Below are 25,848 nucleotides of genomic sequence, written 5' to 3' on the forward strand. Positions count from 1 at the left end.
CATTATAATATTTATTCTACTCATTTGTATCATTACATACCCGAATTATACGGTAGCTTATTCTGCTTATATAAATACATTATGAATATTGCAATGTTATATAATGTGCTATTTTAGTAATTAAGCTAACATTTGATGTATTTTTGTAAGTGCATGTAATGCATAAATAATAACTACATGGTTTAGCCGCTTTGGCAAGCGAAGATAAGAATGGTAAAGACTGCATTTTAAGGCAATAACCGGCTACATGTATGTTATTTATATACAGTCTGAAGTTGTTACAATTCATCTATATCAATACATCTTAGCAGGGAACATGTTCAGCATTTTGCTACAGCTACAAAATTAATAAATACCGAATATCATACATATGCCGTTTTAAATTAAATTTTCAACGAATGATTGGCATTGTGAATTCCGAGGACTGCATTTTCGATTTTTTTTTTTTTTATTACGTGAACTACTGACCACTGTCTGACTGAATTTTTTTTTAATATATATTTTTTTATATTCTTAAATATTTATTTTGTATTTAACAGCTACGGTCGTTACATGTTAAACAGCCGATCATGGTGCATTGACTGGAACGAGAAATAGCCCAGTGGGCCCACCGACGGGGATCGATCTCATACCGACTGCGCCTCAGGCGAACGCTATACCACTGGGCTACGCCACGCCCCCATAGTCTGGGAACTCGAATGATGTAGATCTATATTTCCAGTGCTTAACGACTGGGATATATAAAAAAAAACCCACCTATGATTTACTCATATTTACCACTGGCCATTACAGGAAACCAACATAGACTGCTAATTTACATGGCCAAATGGTCACGGTAGTATACTGTACTTCAATTGGATGGCAAAACGGTACTGACCAGAAAGAAAATACGGGACTGAACCGCCAATACACATAGGGGGTCATCCAGTATGAGTAAACAGTGTTAACTTGATGGAATGTAATATGATGATAAACATCAGTTGTTGAATAAAATGGTATTAATGCTATTTACATATATCTACTGTGTTCTGTTATCTTTGTGATGTTTGCTTACTTATTAGTAAAACCCGATAATTACGCGCCACTAAATGGTATAACACAAATGGTAATCAGCGGATCCAATGGGGGGGGGGGGGGGCAGGGGTCCGGACCCCCCCCCCTTTGAAAACCAGCCATAAACGTTAAGGGGAAACGTGATTATATTAACTGTTCTGTGTTAAAGGAGAGATAAGTCATTACATTTGAACCCCTCCCCCCCCCCTCCTTTCAGAAATCCTGCATCCGCGCCTACTTAGACAGTCTCTTTGAAAAATGCCTAGAAAAATTACAATTATGACGATCAGACCAGCAGAATATTGGAGACTGGAATTTCGACTCGAACAGTTGCCTATTTATTAAGTTAGTATATTTGGGCCTACAATAATCATATTGGCCAAATAAAAAGAAAAAAGAAAACAAAGGTTTTTCTATTTCGTTTTAATTACGTAAGCCGGTTCATTTTAGAAAAAAGAAAGAAAGAAATGTTTTATTTAACGACGCACTCAACACATTTTATTTACAGTTATATGGCGTCAGACATGTGGTTAAGGACCACACAGATTTGGAGAGGAAACCCGCTGTCGCCACTACATGGGCTACTCTTTCCGATTAGCAGCAAGGGATCTTTTATTTGCGCTTCCCACAGGCAGGATAGCACAAACCATGGCCTTTGTTGAACCAGTTATGGATCACTGGTCGGTGCAAGTGGTTTACACCTACCCATTAAGACTTGCGGAGCGCTCACTCAGGGTTTGGAGTCGGTATCTGGATTAAAAATTCCATGCCTCGACTGGGATCCGAACCCAGTACCTACCAGCCTGTAGACCGATGGCCTAACCACGACGCTACCGATGCCGGTGGTTCATTTTAGCGGCAGAGGCTATTATATTAAATGTAAAGTTTGTTTTATTTAACGACGCCGCTAGAGCACATTGATTTGTTATCTTATCATCGGCTATTGGACGTCAAACATATGGTCATTCTGACACTGTTTTTAGAGGAAACCCGCTGTCGCCACATAGGCTACTCTTTTTACGACAGGCAGCAAGGGATCTTTTATTTGCGCTTCCCACAGGCAGGATAGCACAAACCATGGCCTTTGTTGAACCAGTTATGGATCACTGGTCGGTGACCAGTATTCCAAGCGCAGATTCAATTTCTGCATTGTTCAGCATTGTTGCTATATTCAGGGGATACTGTGTGAAAAAGACATGGCATTGTCTGCCACATCACAACTAATTCATCCTCTGTTTCTGTAGATCACATGCTGCTGGAGGCTGCCATTTTGAGTCATGTGATCACTATCTATCCGTTCATTGGCAGTTTAAATTATTGCGTCAACGTTTTGTTGCATTGAAGGCGCACACGTTTGCGACAGCGAGCAATTAGATGCAATTACATGCAATAAAATCAAACATGTTTGATCGGAGCAATTTCAGTTGCATGCAACAAAAATTGCATCGCAGGCCAGCGCACACGATGCAACGACGTACGATTTGTGTTGCATGCAACAAAAATTGCACCTTTTTGCAAAGGTCTGCGGTGGCCTTTAGGGAAAGATCATTTTTCTTTCCCCGCTTCTGTATGCCCACGAAGAGTGAAGTCGGTATATACAGAATACTATACTTGAACTTCCCATGTTAGTATATGACCGAACGACTTTCGTAAAAATGGTATCTAGTGAACACAAGTGTAGTATTTATTTTATTATAACCCACATGGTGAAAACCTGGGTGTGTCGTACAAATTTCGTAAGCACCACCAAGTGCGTATTAGTTGTAAAATGACGTCATTTCGGCAAGTGACTGGTTGTTAGATGTGTTCATTCGCATATTTTGTTGGAAGTAATTGTCAAATTTAACATTTGATGTTGGGTAATAAATAAAATACCACATTTGTCTAGTAGATAACATTTTTACGAAACTCGTGAACTTCCAATGGTATCTGACCTCACTTTCGTTTGGTTAGATACTAACATGGGATGATCACTAGTTTCGTAAAAATGATATCTAGCAAAAACGAGTGTAGTATTATATATTTTTTCCACCTCCCCACTGTAGTATAGCGTTAAAATTAACACTGGTATGCGAACCCGGTACCTACCAATCCTAGCTCAAATAGTTTAATCACTATATATCGACGATTCCCATTATCACTATCAGAAACCACGTGATATTGACCCTGCTTAACGATAACGGAGCAGTCGGAATATGACAGGCCGGATAAGTATCGGCGTACTGTTGTGCGTATGTTGTTATACAATTCACTATTCTATAGCAGACGACATCCAGGACAACGCTTGTTATAAAGACGAGAATGGAATTTCCTGTCACAAAACAACCTACAAACTCACACGTTTGGAATCTTCATTTGTAAGTTGTTTCTTCTTGGGTTTGCTTTCGTATACCTCAGACTATGTTAAATAAACATCAATAGTATATTCAGAGGTGGAAGTAGGATGCAGTAGCGGATCCGGGGGGGGGGGATCCAGGCGTCCGCCCCCCCCCCCCCACCCGACCATAACCTTTAAGGGGAACCGTGATTATATGAACTGTTCGGTGTAAGAGGAGAGATCAGTCATCACATTTTGACGCCTCCCCCACCCACCTTCAGAAATCCTGCATCCGCGCCTGGGGTGGGTGGTCAATATGTATGAAAACTGGGGAGGGACAAGGCCATATGCTCTCGGCGGTGCCGTTACATATGGATCCCACAATCACCTTGGCCACACAACTAAATCGATTTTTGTTGAATAAAATATTCATGGGATCATAAGTATGTATTCAAGCTCAACTTCCAATGTCACTGCAGTTGTTAATGAGATATGCTTCTGAATTATTAAGTATTGATTCACCATGGCATCTTTAGTTAAACTGCAGTGAGGGAAAACAAACAACACAAAACAAAAACAACAGACAAAACAACTTCTGTTATGTTTTGATAACACCATGGTGAACTTTTGTTACATATTCTGATCATATCATGGTCACAATTTGTTACATGTTCTGCAGGGTAAAGCAGGGGCAATTGCTCCCAGGAAAAATACGAAAAAGTGTCCGTTTTAATTTAAAAGTGCTATTTGTGTCTAGCTGAAGAAGAACGATGTTAATATGACCTGATTCCTTTTTACTATACACACCCTCCCCAAACCCAGTCATTTTAATCTATATACGGCCCTGTTCTATTCAGTCTAATATGCTGGTCAGGTCAGTGAACTCATATCCAGTGAAGGATCGGGCATGCCAACCCAGAATGTAATATCTGACTTCGCCAGTTGCTGGATCTGGGACAGGAGGAGCAAGCAGGCTACACAAATATCCTTTTATAAATAAGGCCATCCAGTAAAAAGGACGTTGATCTGTACATAATTGCATGTATTCCAACCTGTGTGTAAAGGACATCTGCTCATAACGACCACCTGCAAACATCTCTTAAAGACAAGTTTATTTGTCCTTCAAATACATATGTAGTATATTAATTCCCCATCCAAATAGTAGGTACAATCAACAACCACATGCAATATATCATCCAGATACAACATACATACATATACATATATATATTGTACAGTTTGTTTTATTTAACGACGCCACTAGAACACATTGATTTTTTATCTTATCATCGGCTATTGGACGTCAAACGTATGGTCATTCTGACACTGTTTTTTTGTTGTTGAGGAAACCCGCTGTCGCCACATAGGCTACTCTTTTACGACAGGCAGCAAAGGATCTTTTATTTGCGCTTCCCACAGGCAGGATAGCACAAACCATGGCTTTTGTTGAACCAGTTATGGATCACTGGTCGGTGCAAGTGGTTTACACCTACCCATTGAGCCTTGCGGAACACTCACTCAGGGTTTGGAGTCGGTATCTGGATTAAAAATCCTATGCCTCGACTGGGATCCGAACCCAGTACCTACCAGCCTGTAGACCGATGGCCTAACCACGACGCCACCGAGGCCGGTTCACATACAATATGCCATCCACATACAATATGCCATCGACATACAGTGTAGCAGCCACATGCCGCCCACACCTCGAACACGTCGTAGCTGTAAGGAGCGATTCTATGAAGAATATTTACTACATGTATTTAGGTTACGAAGTAGCTGGTATTGACTCTTGTACGTTAGTAAAGAAACAAATACTTGTCTTCTTTTTTTTCTTCGTTTTTTATACATCGGTTTAGCGTAAATGTATTTATGTTGGTTTATAGAATTTTATTTCCCTAATAATTAGGAAGGCTAAAATTATCTTTAGGTAGGAAGTATAAAGGAAGTAGTCTTAACTGATGGAACCGAGTTAGAGCTGAAAACTCTCAGCTTAAAGCCTTTGATATTTGGTAAGCATTTTAATTCTGAACAGCCTACACACGGGCGCACAAATGAATTGGATTTTTTTTTTTTTTTTTTTTTTTTTTGCTTTTGTTGTTTCTGTGGGTCTTTCTGTTCGTGTCAGTGTGTATGTGTGTGTGTGTGTTTGTGTACGTGTGTGCGCGCGCGTATGATTCCTTTTGAAATTGGCTTAAAACAAGTTACTTTTGTGCCGACATAATTATAAGCACCATCATCTATTCGACTCTGGCTTTTTGTATGTCATACTGCAAAACGCTTGCTTGTTTAGCTCGAACGTATTCCATCACTTTTTATGTTGACCTGCAGGATAAAAACAATTATTACAGATATATTATTGACTTTATCCTGTTCAGGACAAATCACGGAATGGCGGATTCCGCTGAACAAGTGGTTTAAACAATAATTATTCCCAATTATAATGCTGGTTGGGGATGTAATTCAGGTTTACACAAGATGACAGACCAGTGGTAAATTCCATGATTCCAAATCTTAAAGACATATTCCCACGGGCAAGTTTACAAATCTGTTCGCAACTCCAGGTCTACCAAGGGTTATAAATAAAAGTTACCTTGATTATTTCTGAGATGGAAGAAAAGGTGGGTTATTTCTATAGTCACGTCACGGGGGGGGGGTTGTTGTGGCTATATGCCTTTAAGAGTGGGAAACAAAATATAAAATCTAAATCATACATTTTAGATATAATAATACATGGTCAATAATTCTCCATTACTATTACCTAATACTTATATAACAAACATTATATTTGGAAACATTGATATGTTTGGTTAAACAAGTCTCTCGGATTTCCCTATGCTTATACCGTCACGGGATAAAATCAATATAGACTATATACATTTTTAACCTATTACTCTCTGTTTGCCATACATACTTCACACGGGGGGGAGGGGGGGGGGGGGGGGGGGGGGGGGTGGTGGTACTGCAATAAATTTCGGGCAAAAGCAAAAGAGAAATTGGGGAGGGGGTAGCTAGCCATGAAAATGTCTGTTGTATCGATCGGGACAGAAATAAAATTAAGGGGGGTTAAGATTTACAGCCCTGTTTATTTAAATATTTATGTCCCGCCTCTACCCCCGTTAAATATTCCCACACGCCTTTATGTAAGAAATGTTATATCAATTTTTGTTATATCCTATCAGTAGAACAATTATTATAATCAAGAATTAATTAGTATTATTTAACAGAAAGCTTCAATATATAAAATATGGTTTAATAAATGATTAGATAAATAAATTATGGCTCGATAAAAGTATATCAAAATGTGCTGAACTTATCGACTATCCCACGTCAAAGCCGCGCCGTCTGATTAGAAAGATAAACTACTTTAGTTTACCCATTTTTCTTTTCTTTAGCACTTTATCCACACTACAAACCTATTTTGCTTGATATTCTATGTATTAACTTTGTTCTGAATATTTATTGTAGTCTTTCTTCCAGTTTCACTTCATCTGCACTGTTAATTTGTCTTGCTTGATGTGTTGTGTATTTGCTTCGTTTCAAATATTTGTAGTAATAGTAGTCGCCTATAATGTTATAATATTTGTGATTAGGAGAGGGCCTCATAAGTTGGATAACTTGTGCCCAATCCTTTTGTATATTATATGCAATAAAATATGTTTCAAACAAACTTGGTGTGACTAGCTTGCACTTTCCCTATAATATCACACGTTACCGACTATATATATATATATATATATATAATTCTCAACATCTCCACACACCAATATTTCAAATTTTTAGAGTGAGTAATAAGTGTGTCTTAACTTTGTATGTGTATCCTCTGACGTCATCTTCAAGTCGCTCATCATCTTGTAGTACTCTGCCTTGGGTATCAGATACGTCTTACACTCGTCATACATGGCAAAGAGTTTCGATTCTCTTTGAAAACCGCTTCTCTCTCTCTCTCTCTCTCTCTCTCTCTCTCTCTCTCTCTCTCTCTCTCTCTCTCTCTCTCTCTCTCTCTCTCTCTCTCTTCTGGTAACATGGTGAAGTTTGTATGGTATGGGAACTCTTTTTACGTGCCCCATGTCCAAAAATAGGTTCACGCACGCCCATCCCGGACTTAGCCTCTGACATCGACAGTGTCCAATTCCGGGGCAGAAGGTGGTGTGGTAGAGGTCAGTTTGAGGTAGGCGGAATTTGGATTTTTTTTAGATAAGTTGAGAATAACAATGACCGGTCAAAATTAAGGCCAAACAAAAAATTAGACTGCTCATTCAAAGTTTGAAGGTGATTTGAGCAATTTAGACGGACTGCCAAAAATAAAGGGTATCAGACTATTTACAAAAGAAACAAAACCCAACAAAAAAACAAAAACAAAGCAAAACAAAACAACAAACGTTTTCGAAATGACGGCCAAAAAGTTTAAAGTCTGATTGAGTCCATACTTACAGGAGGGTAGGAGGGTTGGCAGGAGAGTTCAGTATCTACGGCGTCTTGGTGAGGTCTTGAAACACGTAATTAGGCAGGTGCGCTCTCCACTGGTTGCAAGTGCTTAGATTTAGATTGCAGTACATTTTAAATGGGGGAAGGGAGATTCAATATGTTTGTGTCTATCCAAAACAAAAGATAGGAGGCTATTGCACATTAGTTAATTATTGACGTGTTTTAGAGTGGGCATTTGGTCCAAAAAAGAAAGAATTTTTTTAAAATTTAATTTAATGTATGTGTATATGTATATGCATATGTATTAATGTTTAATGTTTGTTCTGCAGTTTTTAGTTGAGCTTTACTCACTCCTCGATGGCTTGATGGCTGTTTTTTAGAGTGGTAATTTTATCAAATTTAAATCTATAAATATCATTATTTGTTGAGCCAACTTCATTATTTAATCTGAACTTTATTTGTAGGTCCGTTTCTTATATATACTTAAGTAGATTATTTATTATTTTAGTTACAACTTTAACTTTAATGGTTTTATGTGCGTATTTTTAATTTTTTTTATTTTTAATTTTTATAAAAAAATATTCTTGTTGACAGATTTCCCGATGAAGCCTGAACAGGCGAATTTTTTTTTATTTAAATGACAAAATGGGATGGGTGTGACCCTATATATTACATTGATATACATTTACAATACATTTTGACAGAATTGCCCAACTTCTTGTCAGAAGAGGAATGCAACCATTTCCGTTCTTTGGCCCACGACATAGGACTGGAGCCCAGCCAAACGCTAAAAGAAAAGACAGAAAACACAAACTTCAACATTCTAGATCTGGATGGAGATCGAAAACTCTCCGTGCCTGAAGTATATTCCTTTTATTTATTTACGGTTATTAAAAAAGAAAGGAATGTTTGTTTAGTGATAGGCCTACCCTGTCAGATTATTTAATCAGCACAAGAACTAAAAGTCTACCGCTACTCTCTCCTGATACCAGCAAATTATATTTTATATTAATTTTTCTAGTCAAAAAACAACACATTATTATCATGGCTTTTGATTAATTACCCTCTCTCCCTCCCCCGCCATGAAATAAAAGTATATGTCTAAATGTGTGGCCTACTTCGAAGATCTGTTGTCGTGTTATTAGGAAGACACTAATAATTCTGAAACAATTTTGAATTGGACGTAAGCGTTGTAACTGCACATGCATGTGCGTGTATGTGTATGTGTGTGTGTGTGTGTGTGCATGTGCGCGCGTCTCTCTCCTTGTGCACGTGCGTGTGGAGCACAAAGGGCTTATTATGAGTTAGAGGATTGCTAATTAAGTGGCAAAAAAGATGTCTGTTCACGCACGATTATCAAATGGTTCACGGTACCAATGCATGTTGCCTGTATATATGAAACATTAGGCCGAGCGTCAGTGGTTGTAAATCGGAGCTGATATATTATTTATTTGATGGGAGTTCCCAGCGGCCGACTCTAGCTCTCCCCTCCATATATACCTCGGAAGCAGGCGTGGTGTGTGTGTGTGTGTGTGCGTGTGCGCGCGTGCGTGCGTGCGTGCGTGTGTGTGTGTGTGTGTGTGTGTGTGAAGATAATGCATCCTTCCACTCTACCCGTTGACAGGCAAATAATACTTATTTGGCGCCTCCAGTTCGTTGAAAATATGCTGCTAATGTGCTACTGTGCGTGTCACTGGGTTAAGGAGTCTCAGGGGCAGTTTTAAACACTGTCATATATATTTTTTTATCTCGTACACACCTTGCTAGCTATTTCTTTTTCCTAGTTTATATTACGATAATCTGATGCTCTTATAAGTATACTTCTTTACTGGAATTATAGATGCGGGTTACCATAGAAGAAGCATTTGACGTTTACCCACACGACGAAGATATTTTAGAGATGTAAGTTAATGTACTTTTTTTTTTTAAAGTGCGGAAACAACTTATCAGTTTGTTCATGTACTGTTTACCAATATCTAAATACCGCGAGCCTCTGCTTGACTAGACACTCCAGATAAAAACTGAACTGTTAGAGATCGAGGTAGAGGTAACGCCTGAGGCGAGTTTTGGAAAATTGTCCACGTAATTTATAACTGGCGCCTCCAGCTGCTGGCATCTTCTGAATCACATTTCATTTCAACTTATTTTCGTGCTTATATCCAATTGAAGTTCAAGCACGCTGTCCTGGACACACAACTCAGCTATTCAGGCTGTCTGTTCAGGACAGTGGGTTAGTTGTTAGTGAGGGAGAAGAGGGTGTAGTGGCCTTACACCTACCCACTGAGCCCTTAAGAACTCGCTCTGGGTTGGAGCTGGTTCCGGGCTGCGAATCCTGCACCTACCAGCCTGTAGTCCGATGGCTTAATCACTGCGCCACCGAATCACATGCTCCAGCCATGCTGCAGATGTGTTACTATGGGTGTCACAAGGTTATGGAGTACGGTTTGATAATTAGGCTATCCCCATACTGCTACTTTGTCACTTACAGCTGATTCAGTTCATTTCAACTTATTTTCGTGCTTATATCCAATTAAGGTTCAAGCACGCTGTCCTGGGCACACACCTCAGCTATCTGGGCTGTCTGTCCAGAACAGTGGGTTAGTGGTTAGTGAGAAAGATGAGGGTGTATTGGTCTTACACCTACCCACTGAGTAGTTAAAACTCGCTCTGGTGTAGGAGCTGGTACCGGGCTGCGAACCTAGTACCTACCAGCCGATGGCTTAACCACGACACCACGGAGGCCGATCTTACAGCTGAATAGACAGTGGAATGTAAAACAGTGATGCTACAAGACCAAATATAGATACATGGTGTAGTCTGACTGAAATTAAAATTGACTGTCCACGCCTTTATTAATAGGGGGCGAGACATAGCCCAGTGGTAAAGCGTTCGCTTGATGCGTGGTCGGTTTGGGATCGACCCCCGTCAGTGGGCCCATTACGCTATTTATCGATCCAGCCAGTGCACCAAAACTGGTACATCAAAGGCCGTGGTATGTGTTATCCTGTCTGTGGGATGGTGCATATAAAAGACCCTTGCTGCTAATCGAAAAGAGTAGCCCATGAAGTGGGGACAGCGGGTTTCCTCCCTCAATATATGTGTGGTCCTTAACCATATGTCCGACACCATATAACCGTAAATAAAATGTGTTGAGTGCGTCGTTAAATGAAAAAAACCAACATTTTTTTCCCACAATTAATATATCTCAGCAACGTATGTAGCCTAAACTGTTCTCCCTGTCAAGATAACTTTGTGACATTTAATAAATCTCAACAAAGTACACGTTTTCCTTGTCGAAATAACCTTTCGTGTATTCGACCAATCATAATATCACTAACAGAAACCTGCCTTAAGTTCAATACGTTTGGAAAGGTTTTACAAGGTCATTTTACTTGGAGATGAAATAACATATCGTATGAAATCTCTATAGCACTATGGTTTGACTGATATGTAGTGATGTGTAGTGTATCCAGTGAAATACTGAATAATGCCTAACAACAAAATATGTTGATGACAGTGTTTTGGGAACAGTTTAAAAATGTACTGTTGTTAATTTGGTGTATTCCACTAATCCAGTTCCTTATCCGGCATGTTTTTAATTCTTAAAACTGAACCTGAAACTCTATACTTGCAGGTATGCAGAAACTGGACTGGATGCCAATAACGATGGTAAAAAAAAAAAAACCCCTATTTAAATTTCCATCTAGTTTGACTTGTGTATGCTTTGACATTAAAGGCATATTGTCACAGACCACTGACCTATTAAATGGCGTAACAAAGTATTACCTAAACAAAGATATATTTGATTTTCCCCTAAATGTACTTTATTCAAACATCTACGTAACCACCATACTTCACTTATTAATGATATTTTGTAAAAATAATTGAATTATGGCAATGGTCCATAATTCAAAAACTAAAATTGCCAAGAGATATTGACATGGATTTCACTCCATCATCGTTCAATTAATAGCCCGGTCTCACCGGGCTTAAGTCGTGTTCACGATGGGTTGCCGATGTCTTTTTTGGCTGTTCGCAACTTGGACGCAACGAGGATTAAGTAGGAATAGATCGGTGTACAATCCATTCTACGATTTTTTTAACGCAAGCAGGATTTGCTGTATGCAGCATTTCCTCTTTGCGACAAAAATATCGGATCGACCACGTAGATAGGACGCAGATTAATCTGAGATACACCGCCTACCGACCGACCCCCTACCACTCGCAGACTAGTCTGCGTTAAATTGCCATTCGCAGACTAGTCTGCGGAAAGTCTCAGAACAGTCTGCGTTTGATCGGCGAATAAACTATATGCACCACTTTAAAAACATAGTTCACTATAAATCCATTCCTAGTATAAAGTACTACTAGTTACTCCAAGTCCACATATATTCTACATAAATCCAATCATGGCCAGTCAGACAAATCACAGTTCTATGAATGTTTGTATACTACTATAGTAACCAACATTTGATGCTTCTCCTAGAAATTTTATGAACAACTGATAGGAAAAATTATGAGGAAGACCCTTATATACAAAATTGTGGTAAAAATCTGCGTCTGTTTGCAGAGAGAACGCAAATGATTCTAAGCTTATAGCAGACTATTTGCAGACTGTTAGCAGATAAGACGCAGACTAGAAAATTCATTTTCCCCCAATTTTTATATTTTTTCCCCGATCGGTTGCAGGTCGCAGACTGTTCGCAGAGTGATTGCTTCCTAACGCAGAATAGTCTGCGATAGGGTAAGGTTTTGTCGAAATCTCAACTTGAACGCAGCGTATTTTTAACGAAAACCCATCGTGAACACGACTTAAGCCCGGTGAGACCGGGCTATAAAGCAATGTGATAGCTAGATTTGGTTTTCAAAAATTAATGTAATTTTTATTTATTATCCATTTTTTTTTAGAGAAATAAGGTTCTTAAATCCGTGACAGTATGCCTTTAATTATCACGTTCCAAGAGCAACTTTTAATATGATTTAAAATAAATTGTAACTTCGAAGATATAAACTGTAATATAAAAGTAGAAATACGAGGGCAATATTTAAGTCAATGGGTGAATGAGGGGATTCTACATATGAAAGATTCACTGTAGCAAAATATTTTAGTTTGTCAGATATTCTAGAAACCAAACTTTGACACATTTTGATTGTGTCCAACAATCATGTAATGGAAACTAATCATCAAGGCATGTGTAGATTTTAAGCTGATGTTATAGTTTTAGGTCTTAAATATTTGAAAACAAATTTTTATCACATATTTGACAATGTTTAAAATGAGTTTGAATTTATCTAACAATTTTCACGTACTATTTCAAATATAGGTTTTATCACACCAAACGAGTTGAATAAACTAAAACCGTCAGATCTACAACGCTACGTGCGATCATTCGTGCAGAACCAACCAGAGAAACATGCACGACTCAGCAACCAAGTTTGGCTTTACCCAGACAATTCAACGGATTCGGTCTTCGAACGTATCCAGAAAAGGTACAATACAAAACGTTTCATTTCTGTGGTTCCATATGGTGTGTGTATATAGCAGTGGCGGATCCAGAAAATCCATTTAGGGAGCCCTTAATGACATGTGGCCCAAGGCCACAAACTTTCCTGAAGGGATTACTCGTGATTCTCCAACGTAAAAAAATTAAATAAATAAATAAAAAAAGAACTGTCGCAATTTAATCGGTATCGGTGATATTTATACATACATTTCCCCATTTTATATAGGTGTTGTTTAATATTTAATATACATGTAGGGCCGAATTTACAAACCTGTTTATGTCTTACCCGCATATTACATACAGTTAGGCCTACAGTTAGGTGCTAAAACACCTGTATTTAAGAAAAAAAGGCTTCGTAAATTCGGCCCGTAGTGGTATGTTTAACAGTTTATGTTCATATACCTTTGTCGGACACCCAAAAGCCTTGTTTTGTGTTTTTTTTGTCGTTAAACAATCATTCATACTCGGAAATCCTATTGAAAACCATCTCTGCAATAGACCTCTTTCACATTCCCATTGCGCATGTGCGCGAAGAGTACCGTCCCTTGCCGAATTGGACGGTATCAAGGCTATATACAAATTGGGGGCATGATCGACAGTTGTCACGAGCGTCGTGAGTAGCTTCGTAGGAGCTGTGAATCTCTAGCGACTAACGTATATATTTCGTACAAGATGTTAAAATGGCAGCGAAAAACGGTCTACTAAAGTTTACATCGGAATGGTTTAAGACCAAAAGCAGTGAAACATTAAATTAGACGAAGTCTCTGGAGCCACCTGTCAAGGGTATTTTAACAATGTAAAATTAAAAGATTCATACAATAAAATTAACTTTAGTGGAATGTGTTTTTTTACTTTTAACAATTAGAATTATAGTTAAATACTCACGCGGATTTCCAGTGATGTTTAATTCTCCACATGTATCAGTATTTAAAATTTAATAAAATATGTCTCCCCTTCCCCCTAAAAAACCAACAAAACCCCTAAACTCACACAGACCTTTATCACAGCTCTATTTTCCCCTTGTCGCTTCATTAAAAAAAAAAAAAAGAGTCGTACAACTACTAATCATGTGTATCCACAAATTATTTATTTATGTATTTATTTATTTACTTATTTATTTATCTTATTTTATTTATTATTTTATTTTATTTTATTTTCACTATCATTTATATCAGATACATACAACTTCACTTGAAATAATATCTGATATTTACGAAGTTTTAAAGGGACACGCCCTAGTTGTTAACAATTACGCCGTTGTTTTTCGCTATTAAACCCATTTTCTCACAAATAAACTTGCACTTTACTTACATTTTATTATTTAGAATATACATTTCCATTCACCTGAAGTGGTTTTTAATAATCCTGGTAATCCTGGTGTTTGTAATACCACAAAATGCATTTTTCGTATTTCTTAAAAACGCACGCGCGTCGGAGAAAAAACCGTTGAGCAGACAAGGTCTAATCTATTTTTAGAGGGGATCTTCCCGTTACCGTTATCATTTTGGTACGGTTTGTTTTCCCGTGCACGGTTCGCGCAATCAACATCCGATTTGTTGTCGTTTGCTGGTAGTTCATTTGTGAGGTTTTTTCACAGTTCGTGAACATTTTCATTAACAATAAAGTAAAGACAAGTAAGTATATCAATACAAAACGTTACAAACCCTTAAAACCAATAAGTCTTACGATATCTGGAGAGGACAGAACAGTTGGAACATGCCCAGGAGAGGTGAAAGGAACGCACCCCAATTCTGTGTGCACTCTGGGAAATTTGTCGTGACATAGGCATTTCTGTGCTTCGAGCGACATCTACCGGTGACATCAGAATACTAACTTTCTAAATTATTTCAAGTAATTGGGTGACGGGGATTCCCATGGTATTTATCGATATAAAACCTGCTTTTTCACTCTATTTATAAAAACGTGATCTAAGTGTGTTACAGTTTTGTAGATTAAACAAAATTAGAATTAATTTTCGCGGGCTGAAACTAGGGCGTGCGACTTTAAAACATATATGAACCGTCACATGCGAAAACCTACAACTTAGCATGACGTCAGAAACCGAGTAAAGGCCGGCGCAGACGAGCGTTAAAAAACGCAGCGACATGCGTTAAAAATCGCAGTCCGTCTAAAAACGCATGCCGCTCGTGTGCGCCTACATACGTCGCGTTGGCGTTTACCAGCGATGGGTCAGGGATTTCTATATATATATATATATATTATATATATATATATATATATATATATATTTAACATCATGTGACGTGTGTAATCATGTGGCATGCACAGAATGGCAGCAAACATTACATTGAAAATAAACTGCGATGCCAAAAAAAAAAATGGTGCTACACATGTCGTTGACTTTATTTACGTCAAATAAGGCTTACTGTACGAACATTACATATACCAGTCATTTGTAATTTTTCGGCAATTTGCCCCATTGCCGCAGCAACTTTAAAACTCTGCCACTATACTCTGAATTAACCTGGTACAGGCACGTTCTCTCCTGGTAGAGCTCTATCAACATGTGTTCGTTTTCTGGAGTCCATTGTGTCGGTGGATGACGCCATTTTGAAAGGTTTCGACAGACGATTGGTTCATCTAAAAAAATCTCAAAGCAACGCAGACGCAGATTGGCGCACACGGTGCGTTTTCAATCGGATCTGTCTGCGTTCATCCGTTCAATACCAAACATGTTTGATTTCTGAAAATGCATCGCAGCGTTAAAAAACGCAACGCAGGGTAGTCGCACACGGTGCGTTTTTACTGCGTTCATCCGATCTTTGCCGGACTGCGATTTTTAACGCACGTCGCTGCGTTTTTTATTGCTCGTGTGCGCCGGCTTTAAACGCGGCTCAAAGTTTCACATCACATGTAAACGCGGAAGTAAAAGTTGACATGCTGTTTGCGTTGTTTGTTTTGAAGAATTTAGAAGATGACATCTTCTTCTTTACATGAAGATAATTTTGAAGTAAACATATATCTGTATGTACAATAGTGTTTGGTTACTATTTTGTATTTTGTACCTGAGAACATTGGTCGAGATCGTTAGCGATACCATCAGCACTTTGATACACATTTACAAGTATAGGGAGAAGTCCTATATATCGATATTGTATGCAAGTATCACACGTTTTTATAACGTACATGATTATACATAACATAAAGTGCAGCAACTTTTACAGAGTAGTAGATCTATGCAACCCGATACGATCCTAATTTGACGTTTGGTCTAACTTATGAATAGTGTATACAACTTCATGCCCGTAGCCAGTATGATTAGCGGTGGGGGAGGGGGGGATTTCATGTAAACGGAACTCATCAAACGCGAGCGCCGATAGCGCGGAGCCGTAGACGGGAGGGGGGGGGGGGGGGGGGGGAGGGGGTATATATATATATATATATATATATAGATATATATATATATATATATATATATATATATATAAACCCTTGCCAAAGAATGAGATGACGCCGTGTAACACTCGAGAATAATACACAAACTTTTGTTGCGAAATATACGTTTAATAAGTTGCATTAAGTTGTGGTATGCATGTAAAATGGTCACGGAGCCTGGTCACGGAGCCACGACAAGAAACGGGCAACGGGCAACTCTATTAACGTGCCCCTATCCACAAGGGTTACGGCACACCCACTTCGGATTTAGCCTCTGACTTCGCCAGTGACCAACTCCGGAGGGGGGGGGGGGGGGGGGGGGGAATTGAGTTTGAAGTGGGCAGAATTTGGAAAAAAGCCATTTAGTAAGGTCAAACGCTAGCGCGGACCGACTAGCAAACACTTAGCAGACCTCAAGTAACACCGAGTGGGAGCCGTGCTCTGATTGGCTAAGTTTCAATTCCTCGGTGAAGCCTGTCAAAAACCTAAGTCTACAAAGAGTAACTGCATCCAAAAACATGTCTGGACTCTAAAATTAAACCCCAAAATGGTTAAGACTGCTCGGCCGAAAAGTTTTTAGGGTGATTTTGAGCAATTGATCGGGCGCCAAAGTAAAATGCGTCAGACTATTTATAAAAAAAATAAACATAAGAATTTTAAACTCGATCGAAAACATTTAAAGTCCAACTAGCCCAAAAAGGAGATTGTTACCTGTCCTAGTTAAGGCTGGCGCAGCAGGACTCATGGCGAGTTGATGATCTCTCCAGGCTTAAAGTGGAGAAGGGCCGCAACAAACAGCTTATGGTTTCTTCTGACGGCTCCCTTGCAGATACCCCGGAGTACGATCATTAGTATGCGTTGTATCGTGGCGTTGGGCATCTCTCGGGTCAGGTAGCCTTGCCTGTAGAGACCGTCCTGATACGCAGTCACAAATAAGTGGTCGATGGTTTCGTCAGATCCAAGTTGGATCTGGTATTTCCCTTGACCATTGGGAATTGTGCGCCAATGTTGGTCCGACCAAGGTCCCGTCAGGTGAGTGGTGTCTGAGTATTCTCCGATGACCGCCTCCCTTTGTTTTCAGTCGTACTAATGTATTTATAATAAATGATACATGGCATACTTCTCACACCCCACAGACAGGATAGCATACACGACGTCCTTTGATGGATCATTAGTTGGGACGAGAAATAATCAAACGGGCCCATTGAGGAGGATGGAACTTTCAGTAAATGGAACCTCAGACAGTCCTTCTTGTTAGTTATCCCGGTGATTTGGCGACAAGGACTTTTTATATGTAAAATCCAATTTTTTTTCCATTGGAGCGGAACTCTCAATCCTACTTGGGGGGGGGGGGGGGGGGGGGATCGTCCGATCCCCCGATCTCTCCTGGCTACGGGCCTGACATGGTACTTAATATGTTTGCTTCAAACATTCAAACGAAGTACCTTATGACTGCTCATAATAAACCCTCATGAGTTTATAATAAAGAGACCATTCTGAGTTTGTAGCTATATTATCAAGCTGTCGGCTAGTTTAATCTGTAATAAATAAAACTTAATCTTTCTTAGGTTAAATAATCTTGCTTCGAATTTAAATAGCTGTATATACAATACAGTTACATTTCTGACCATTTTCTGGTCGGTAGCAACCAAGAAGTCGGAGGGGGGACTATAGCCCCACTTTTATAAACCCGGTTTAAAATATGGCTTTTGCCCCCCCCCCCCCAACTAGACTGTGTCCCTCCACTACAGATCGTGCCCCCTCCCCTCCTCCAAATCCAGATATCGTCCCTACGGGCCTGATTCTAATGTTTTATATACCATAGCTCAACTTTCATATGTATCATATAATTTTATTCCAAATACCGAACAAAATTTTAAATAACTTGGTGAAAAGAAATCCCGACAAGAATCCTGAATGTATTTATCTGTATAATGCTAAAGCAGGTACAAAATATAAATATTTAAATTATGTTAAATACAATAAATATCTGCATACATACACGCGCGCACACATTAATATTATTTCAGCCCATATCCGATATTTATTGTGTACGAATTCGAACCGATCGTTTGTCGGGCGTTAACAACAAAATATTTTTTATTTCGTGATAAGCAATAAATTCACAAATGTCTCCAATAAGTCTTGTTGGATGTCGACAGAATTTTCGGGTTCCCTACTGATAGAATAATTAATCTTATTGCGTGGTTTCCCATTGTCTATCCCCCCCCCCCCCCCAACTTGTCCAAAGGTCTATTTTTGCGAGATCTCGCGTGAGTTCGCGGTTTGCGTCCTCGAGTTACCCCGCAACGGGCACATGCGCAGTGGAATGTTAAACAGGTCTATTTAGTGGCATTGCTGGTGTGCACCTCCTATAAGGCCAGACCTGTCAACCCTCCTGGATTCCGCGGGAGTCTCCCGGTATTTGATCAAATCTCCTTTCACCTGTGCGGGAGACAGTTTCTCCTTTTAAATAACATTTTTGTAAGCATAAAAAAAATATCGATCCTCTTTTGTCAAAATAACATAAGGGAAGTAACTCTACCTTTTTTTTCTCATTCGGAAAATGTCGACTACTTTCGTTTTCTGAGAATGTAACAGGCCGAATTGTCCCGACTGTTTAACCTTTGCCGAAGTGAGAATTGTGGGATAGCCTATTTATATTGTTAAAAAAGCACATGGAGTTTATAAAATGACGTGTTATTATAATGTTTGTTGTCATCGTAATGGCTACGAAGCGTGTTGCCGCTAATTCAGTGTTGCATAAAAACAAACCATTTAGTTCTGTGACACCTCTGAATTGTAAAATGTCTTCCCACTGGAATACATATATTTTGCCGTCCCGAGTTGACAGCGATACACACGCTGGCATGTTAAAATCACATGTCACAGCAAGACAACGAAAAGACCAACATGCTTGTGTCAGTTAATTTTGTATGTTTTTGTGCAGTTGGTTATAAGGGTACTCTTCAAGAAATAATTTTTGTAAAAATGTTGTGTTTGACATGACATAAAGTTACTCACGGAAATGGGTATAATTCCGGTATATTTCACACGATGTCCGTAATGAGGATTTACTTACGATTAATGAAAATACAATATTTATTGCATCATTATAATGATTTTAAATAAGTACCACGCCACCGTTCCTCATTATAGTAAAACTGAATTTTAATTTATATAAATTTGTCTTTGGTACATGTACTTAGGTACACTAACCACAAATGATAATGTAACGCAACCTGTAAGGCTGTAAGTGTAATACCGTAAATGTACTAATTAAATTTTTTATTTCTTGTTCATGTTCTTAACATTTTTGGATAAAATATTATTATTTTTTTAAATATGTATTAAATCATAATAATATTTAAACTTTAAAAAAAAAAAAAAAAATGTTTTTAATTTTTTTTCTTTTAATGCCAAGATCTAAGGTTAAGAAGTATATATGACATTATATAGTATTCATATAACTTATTGTAATAATGTTTTTTTTAAATCTTGCGATTTTGGGTTAAATTGTGTGAATTTAAAAAATCTCCTGCTTTTTGACAAAATCTCCTGCTTTTTCAACACACATCTCCTGCTTTCTCTTGACTAAAGGTTGACAGGTCTGCCTATAGGTCTTCTAAATATTGCATAATCCAAATTATTGATCATGGCTGGCTGCAACAATGCTTTCTAATTCCAGTCCTGCTTTTGTGTTACCTAATGATTGTTTATTTAGCGTTATCAGAAGTGGCCAAATACTCTTGAGGCCAAATTTAATTGTGATTTATTCAGATCTTGTCATATTCCAAACTATTGGTTTGTGTTCAAAAGGTTTATTTTGTTAACAGTTTAGAATACATTGTTCATATAATATGGTGGAATCTCAGAGGCGGATTGGGGGGGGGGGGGGGGGGGATGTATTATAATTTTATTATATATTAATTTTCATTTTTAATGATCCCCTTTCAAACCTCCCCCAAAGTTCCCTTGGCATTCCGCCTCATGTCATTGCCACCCCCACCCCCCACCCCCAATGAATTTTCTGGATCCACCTCTGAATCTATACCGCCATACATTCTTTCTCTCTTTAAAATGTAGAAAGAATACTGGACAGGGTAGGGGGATGGAGGATGGTAGTGGTAGTAAATATATTTTTAAAATTATTGATACTGAAAGTAGGTTGCAGATTATTTGGGAGATCTTTGTTAGGCTTTTTGATAATCGGTCATTAATTCAGCTTTTATATCATTCTAAAACTGAGATGGCCAAACATTGGTAAAATATGTTTTAAATATTGCAACATATTGCATGTGTATTATAAGTGTACAATTCATATTTATAAAGTTAAAACTCGCACATATTCTTGTTTCCATTTCAGAGTGTCCGAAATTGTTGCTCTACCAATAGAACTAGTTAAATTGAGTGATTTTCAGGCAAGTTTTCCAAACAGTTTGCATCTATATGACAGACCTGTCAACCCTCCCGGATTCCGTGGGAGTCTCCCGGTATTTGATCAAATCTCCTTTCACCTGTGCAGGAGACAGTTTCTCCTGTTAAATGACATTTTTGTATAAGTATATGTATATGGTTGAAATAAACAGTACCACAAATATATTCAGACATATAGCTTTTGTTGTGATTATGTAAGAGTTTCTAGTCATTGGATTGTTCCAGAAAGTACGCACCCACCCACCCCAAAAAACAAAACAACAATAAATAAAAAATATCAGTGCCACTCATTAAAACATTAAACACACACACACACACATGCCAAATAATAACATGATAACATCACATTTATTATATTGTACAATATATATTTTTAATCCTTGTTTGAAATATAATGATTACCCAAATCAAAAGGTTTTCAAATCCTGAATTTGCATAAAACCAATTTGTTCATTATGAGTGCAATTTTTATTATTGTAGGTTGTACAGTATGGCATTGATGGTCATTACAATGCGCACTACGACTCGACTCCTGTGGATTCAAAATACCCATGCTGTGTACGGTTTGACAAAAGGAACTGTCGAATATGCAGGTCAGGCTATTCATTTTCATAGTCAAAACTAACTTGTAAATTCAGCTTGGTGTTAATTTTATCAGTTTCATTTGATTATATGTTAAAACTGAAATTCTGAATATTAAACAAAAAACAAAACAAACACTTCCACCCAAAACCCCCATAAGAGATTTTGTTTTAGAGTACAGAATTGAATATTTTAAATACAAAATACATTGTATGTGCAATGACCAATCTAGTTTGGCAATACATACCCCCCCCCCCCCCCCCCCTAAATTTTGCGACAGTTATAATTTTATTATATATTAATTTTCATCCCCCACCCCCTCCAAACCTCCCCCAAAGTTCCCTTGGCATGTCATTGGGGCCCCCCACTAAATGGATTTTCTGGATCTGCCACTGAGGAGTTCAAATATGAATCGGACAGAAACTTTTGTCTACATTTTTCCTGGACAGTCTAACATTGCACTCAAAAAATAATGTTTTATCCCCACCCTAAGTACCTGTATTTTATGAACGTATGGTACTGAAAAAATACCAAAATTTGAAACAAATGCAACTAAAATTCTATGATATAGTAACACAGTTATGAAACTGTGATATTATATATCATTCACCATGCTCAGTAAGAAGCATTTAGATATTAAGATATAAGACACTGATAAGGCTTATAACCCAGTTTGAAAAAGGTAAATACAAATTTAATAACTCTTTTAATGTTTGGCTCAAGGGCCTTTGTAAATTCACTATTATTTCAAATGTTCAGACTCGTAGCCTTTGTAATGTCCCTCTTATTTAGAATTTTCAGCACAATGTTTTAAAAGGATGTACTTCCTTTAGGATTCAAGATTTCTTGTATATATTTATTCCAGTTTGTTTTTCTGTTTCTAGGTACATGACCATTCTGTTTTATCTTAATGATGTACAGGAAGGGGGAGAAACAGCGTTTCCAGTCGCAGATGATGAAATGTTTAATGCCACTGTAAGTTGAATGATTGTCTTGGCAATATGCTGAGCAGGCCTGATTGCATTTAGTGTGGGGCCCAGGTGGCTGCCCCATCACACCCCATCTTTTTTTAAGTTACCTGCTACATTTTCCCCTATTAGTAGCAAGAGATCTTTTATATGCACCATCCCACAGACAGAATAGCACATACCACAGCTTTTGATATACCAGTCGTGGTGCACTGGCTGGAATGAGATATAGCCCAATGGGTCCACTGACCTCTTTTTGACCAATTACCATAATTAAATTTATGCTTGTATTTGGTGATTAAAGGTATTATGTTACAACTGCATTAATGTCGGTTCCCACCAAAAATATTTATTACCTGTATGTTTTTAGGCACGTGCTGGAATTTATGCAGACTGTGTGGTGTGCAAAGATTTGAGGTTGGGGTGGAGGTCAAGTCTAGAAAAAATATTTTTTGAAAAAGAAGAAAATTCATGGAGAAGGGTTTTTTTTGCCCCCAAATACATGCCTGGCTTTTCTTTGAAATACCAAGATTACACCTTACATACCTTTAAAAAAACTGCAACCAAATAAGTTTTGTTTGTCAATGCCATCAACCTACATTACATTACTGCACTGCATTACAATTATGTTAAGGCTCTCCCCCTATTACAAATTCTAGATATTTCAGCTGAGTATGCACAGTCACATATTTAATATCAATGTTGACCTCTGTGCTGGTAATACCTTAAACTGGAAATACGGATTCAAGTGTACCATATTTAAAATGAGACTAAAATGCAAAATGAGTTTAAGTCAAACCTGCTCAAGCATCCACCTCTGTCAAGCAGTCACTTGTCATAAAATGCAAATTACTCGTCACAAATCATTTACCTCTATGTGTATTATCCAAACTGCACTGCATTAAGTAATCCCCTGCTTTAAAATATCAATTTACCATTCTCCATAGTAATATACCAGTACATGTATTATTCAAACTGACCTGTATTAAGCAGCCACCTGTCTTACATGACCACCTAAATATTCCCCCAAATCTAGTATATAAACCAACTTATATTAAGCAGCCACCTGTCTTAAGAGACTACCTTATAATGTTCCCAAAGTCAAATATTATACAAACTGACCTGTGATTAACAGCCACCTGGTATAAGTGGCCACATTAATATACTCCCTAATATACTCTTCAAAAAAGTAGGGGAAACTCAAATATTAATGTTAATATCAACTATTAGTCCGAACATACGTTTTGATAACAGACATCCTAGTAAAGAATGTTCAGGTCTGTTTATGAACACACCGAAACACATTCTATAGTTTGCACGTGCATCATGCAGTTGCCCGTACACGTGCGTGGGATGTCATTCTCGATTTTGACAATTTCCAGGAAGGTCAATTAATCACCGTGGAACATTATTTCTGTCAATCATTTTCATTCTGTTGATCATACAGTTGTTATTGCTTTGTTTTTAGTCATTTTTATTTTTGAATTTGCGATTTACTGATTAAAAACCTGTCAACTTCAAGATCTTTGGTGGTCATAAAACCTACTGTAATACTGAATTATCGGTTGTAATGTTTGCTTAATTAATCATATAACCATTCCCCACAGCTAATATACCTTACAATTTTGGCAATTGTAAATTCTTATTAGAGTTCCCCTACTTTTTTGAAGAGTATATAATGTATAAATGGATATTTATTAAGAAGACAGTGTCTTACAGGACTATCTTACCTTTCTGTATTAAACAGCCACCTGCGTTAAGAGATCACATAGCTATACGCACAAATCTGTTAATAAATTACCTATATTAATGTTCTCATTATCGATTAGTCACAACTTGTCTCATGCGATCAAACCGTACCTGAGAACGCCTAAATCAGAACGACTTTAGTGTAACATTCTGTTTTTAGTATACTTCCAAATCGCATGCGATAAAGTCAGTGGACTAATTTAATAAGAACACTGCTTTACAGAGTCACTACTATTAAATGAACAGAGTTAAATTGAGCCATCGGTTTTAAGAAATCACATTTTTAATACACCCTTAAAATGCTGCTTAAAAATTACCTAAAGAAAGAAATGATTTATTTAATGACACATTCAACACATTTTATTTACTGTTATATGGCATCAGACATAATTATGGTTAAGGACCACACAGATACTCAAGAGAGGAAACCCGCTGTTACCACTTCATGGGCTATTTTTTTAGTAGGGCCCACAAATCGCATGCAGACAGGGTAGTGCAACTAATCGCCTAATGAGAATACCGTTGTTACACTGGAGACATCTACCATAGAAAATGGGAACCGATCCCACACCGATCTATTCTGAGAATACATCCACTAGAATGCTGCTTAAAACAGATTTGATTTTATGATACTTTAAAAAATTATATGTTACAGGATGTAAAAGTGGATAAGAAAAATCTGTTTCAAAAATACTTTTATTTTTGGTTGCTGCTTAAAATAGGTTTGATTTTATTTGTTACATTTAAAAATTATGCTTTGCAGGAGGTGAAACTGGACAAGAGAAATCTGTTCCAAAAATGTGACGAGGCCAAACTGAAAGTGTTGCCAGCGAAGGGAAAGGCTGTTATTTGGTACAACCACTTCATAGACAACACCACACAATGGCTCGGTCAGCTAGACCAATACAGTATTCATGGCGGCTGCCCCGTCAAGAAAGGCAAAAAGTGGATTGGGAATTTCTGGATAAAAGTCACCGATAATAAAGATGAAGATATAAAACGAATGGAAAAGTTCATTTGAAATACATTTTAATGACAATATTACTTTGCTGTTGTTTTAAATCATAGTTTCTTGAACAATGTCAGCATCCCTTCCCACCCCCCACCTAGTTACTAAAAGTCTGGGGCCAATTATACAAAACATTGTAAGTTTATGTCTAAGACTAGCAGTTTTACCAAGCATGTGTTTGACATCTATTTCATGCAGAAAATTACATCATTATGGAAGATGGAGCATATTAAGGACGAAAAGAAATCAATTATGTGTATTTCTAACTATATTTGTTGTACTATAAAAGTAATAAGAATTGTGGTTTTGCCATACATTTATATAAAACTAGGCTTACGATGTATTGTGAAATTGGGGTCTGGAGTCAACTTCACAAAACATAAGTACACGTTTCAGACCAGCAGTTAA

The 25,848-nt window shown here is 37.8% G+C and overlaps 1 protein-coding gene across 1 annotated transcript; it reads left to right on the forward strand.

The window, feature by feature from the left end:
• Nucleotides 1-3,236: 3,236 nt before the first annotated feature.
• Nucleotides 3,237-25,472, forward strand: LOC121376221 (transmembrane prolyl 4-hydroxylase-like). Its single transcript, XM_041504036.1, has 10 exons — nt 3,237-3,410; nt 5,298-5,379; nt 8,500-8,657; nt 9,636-9,697; nt 11,430-11,464; nt 13,120-13,285; nt 21,062-21,116; nt 21,613-21,725; nt 22,599-22,689; nt 25,195-25,472. Exons 1-10 carry the CDS (start codon nt 3,249-3,251, stop codon nt 25,450-25,452), a joined length of 1,182 nt encoding a protein of 393 aa, XP_041359970.1. The 5' UTR covers nt 3,237-3,248; the 3' UTR covers nt 25,453-25,472.
• Nucleotides 25,473-25,848: the final 376 nt, after the last annotated feature.

The sequence above is a fragment of the Gigantopelta aegis genome, chromosome 6 (genome assembly GCF_016097555.1).
Source record: "Gigantopelta aegis isolate Gae_Host chromosome 6, Gae_host_genome, whole genome shotgun sequence".
NCBI lineage: Eukaryota > Metazoa > Mollusca > Gastropoda > Neomphalida > Peltospiridae > Gigantopelta > Gigantopelta aegis.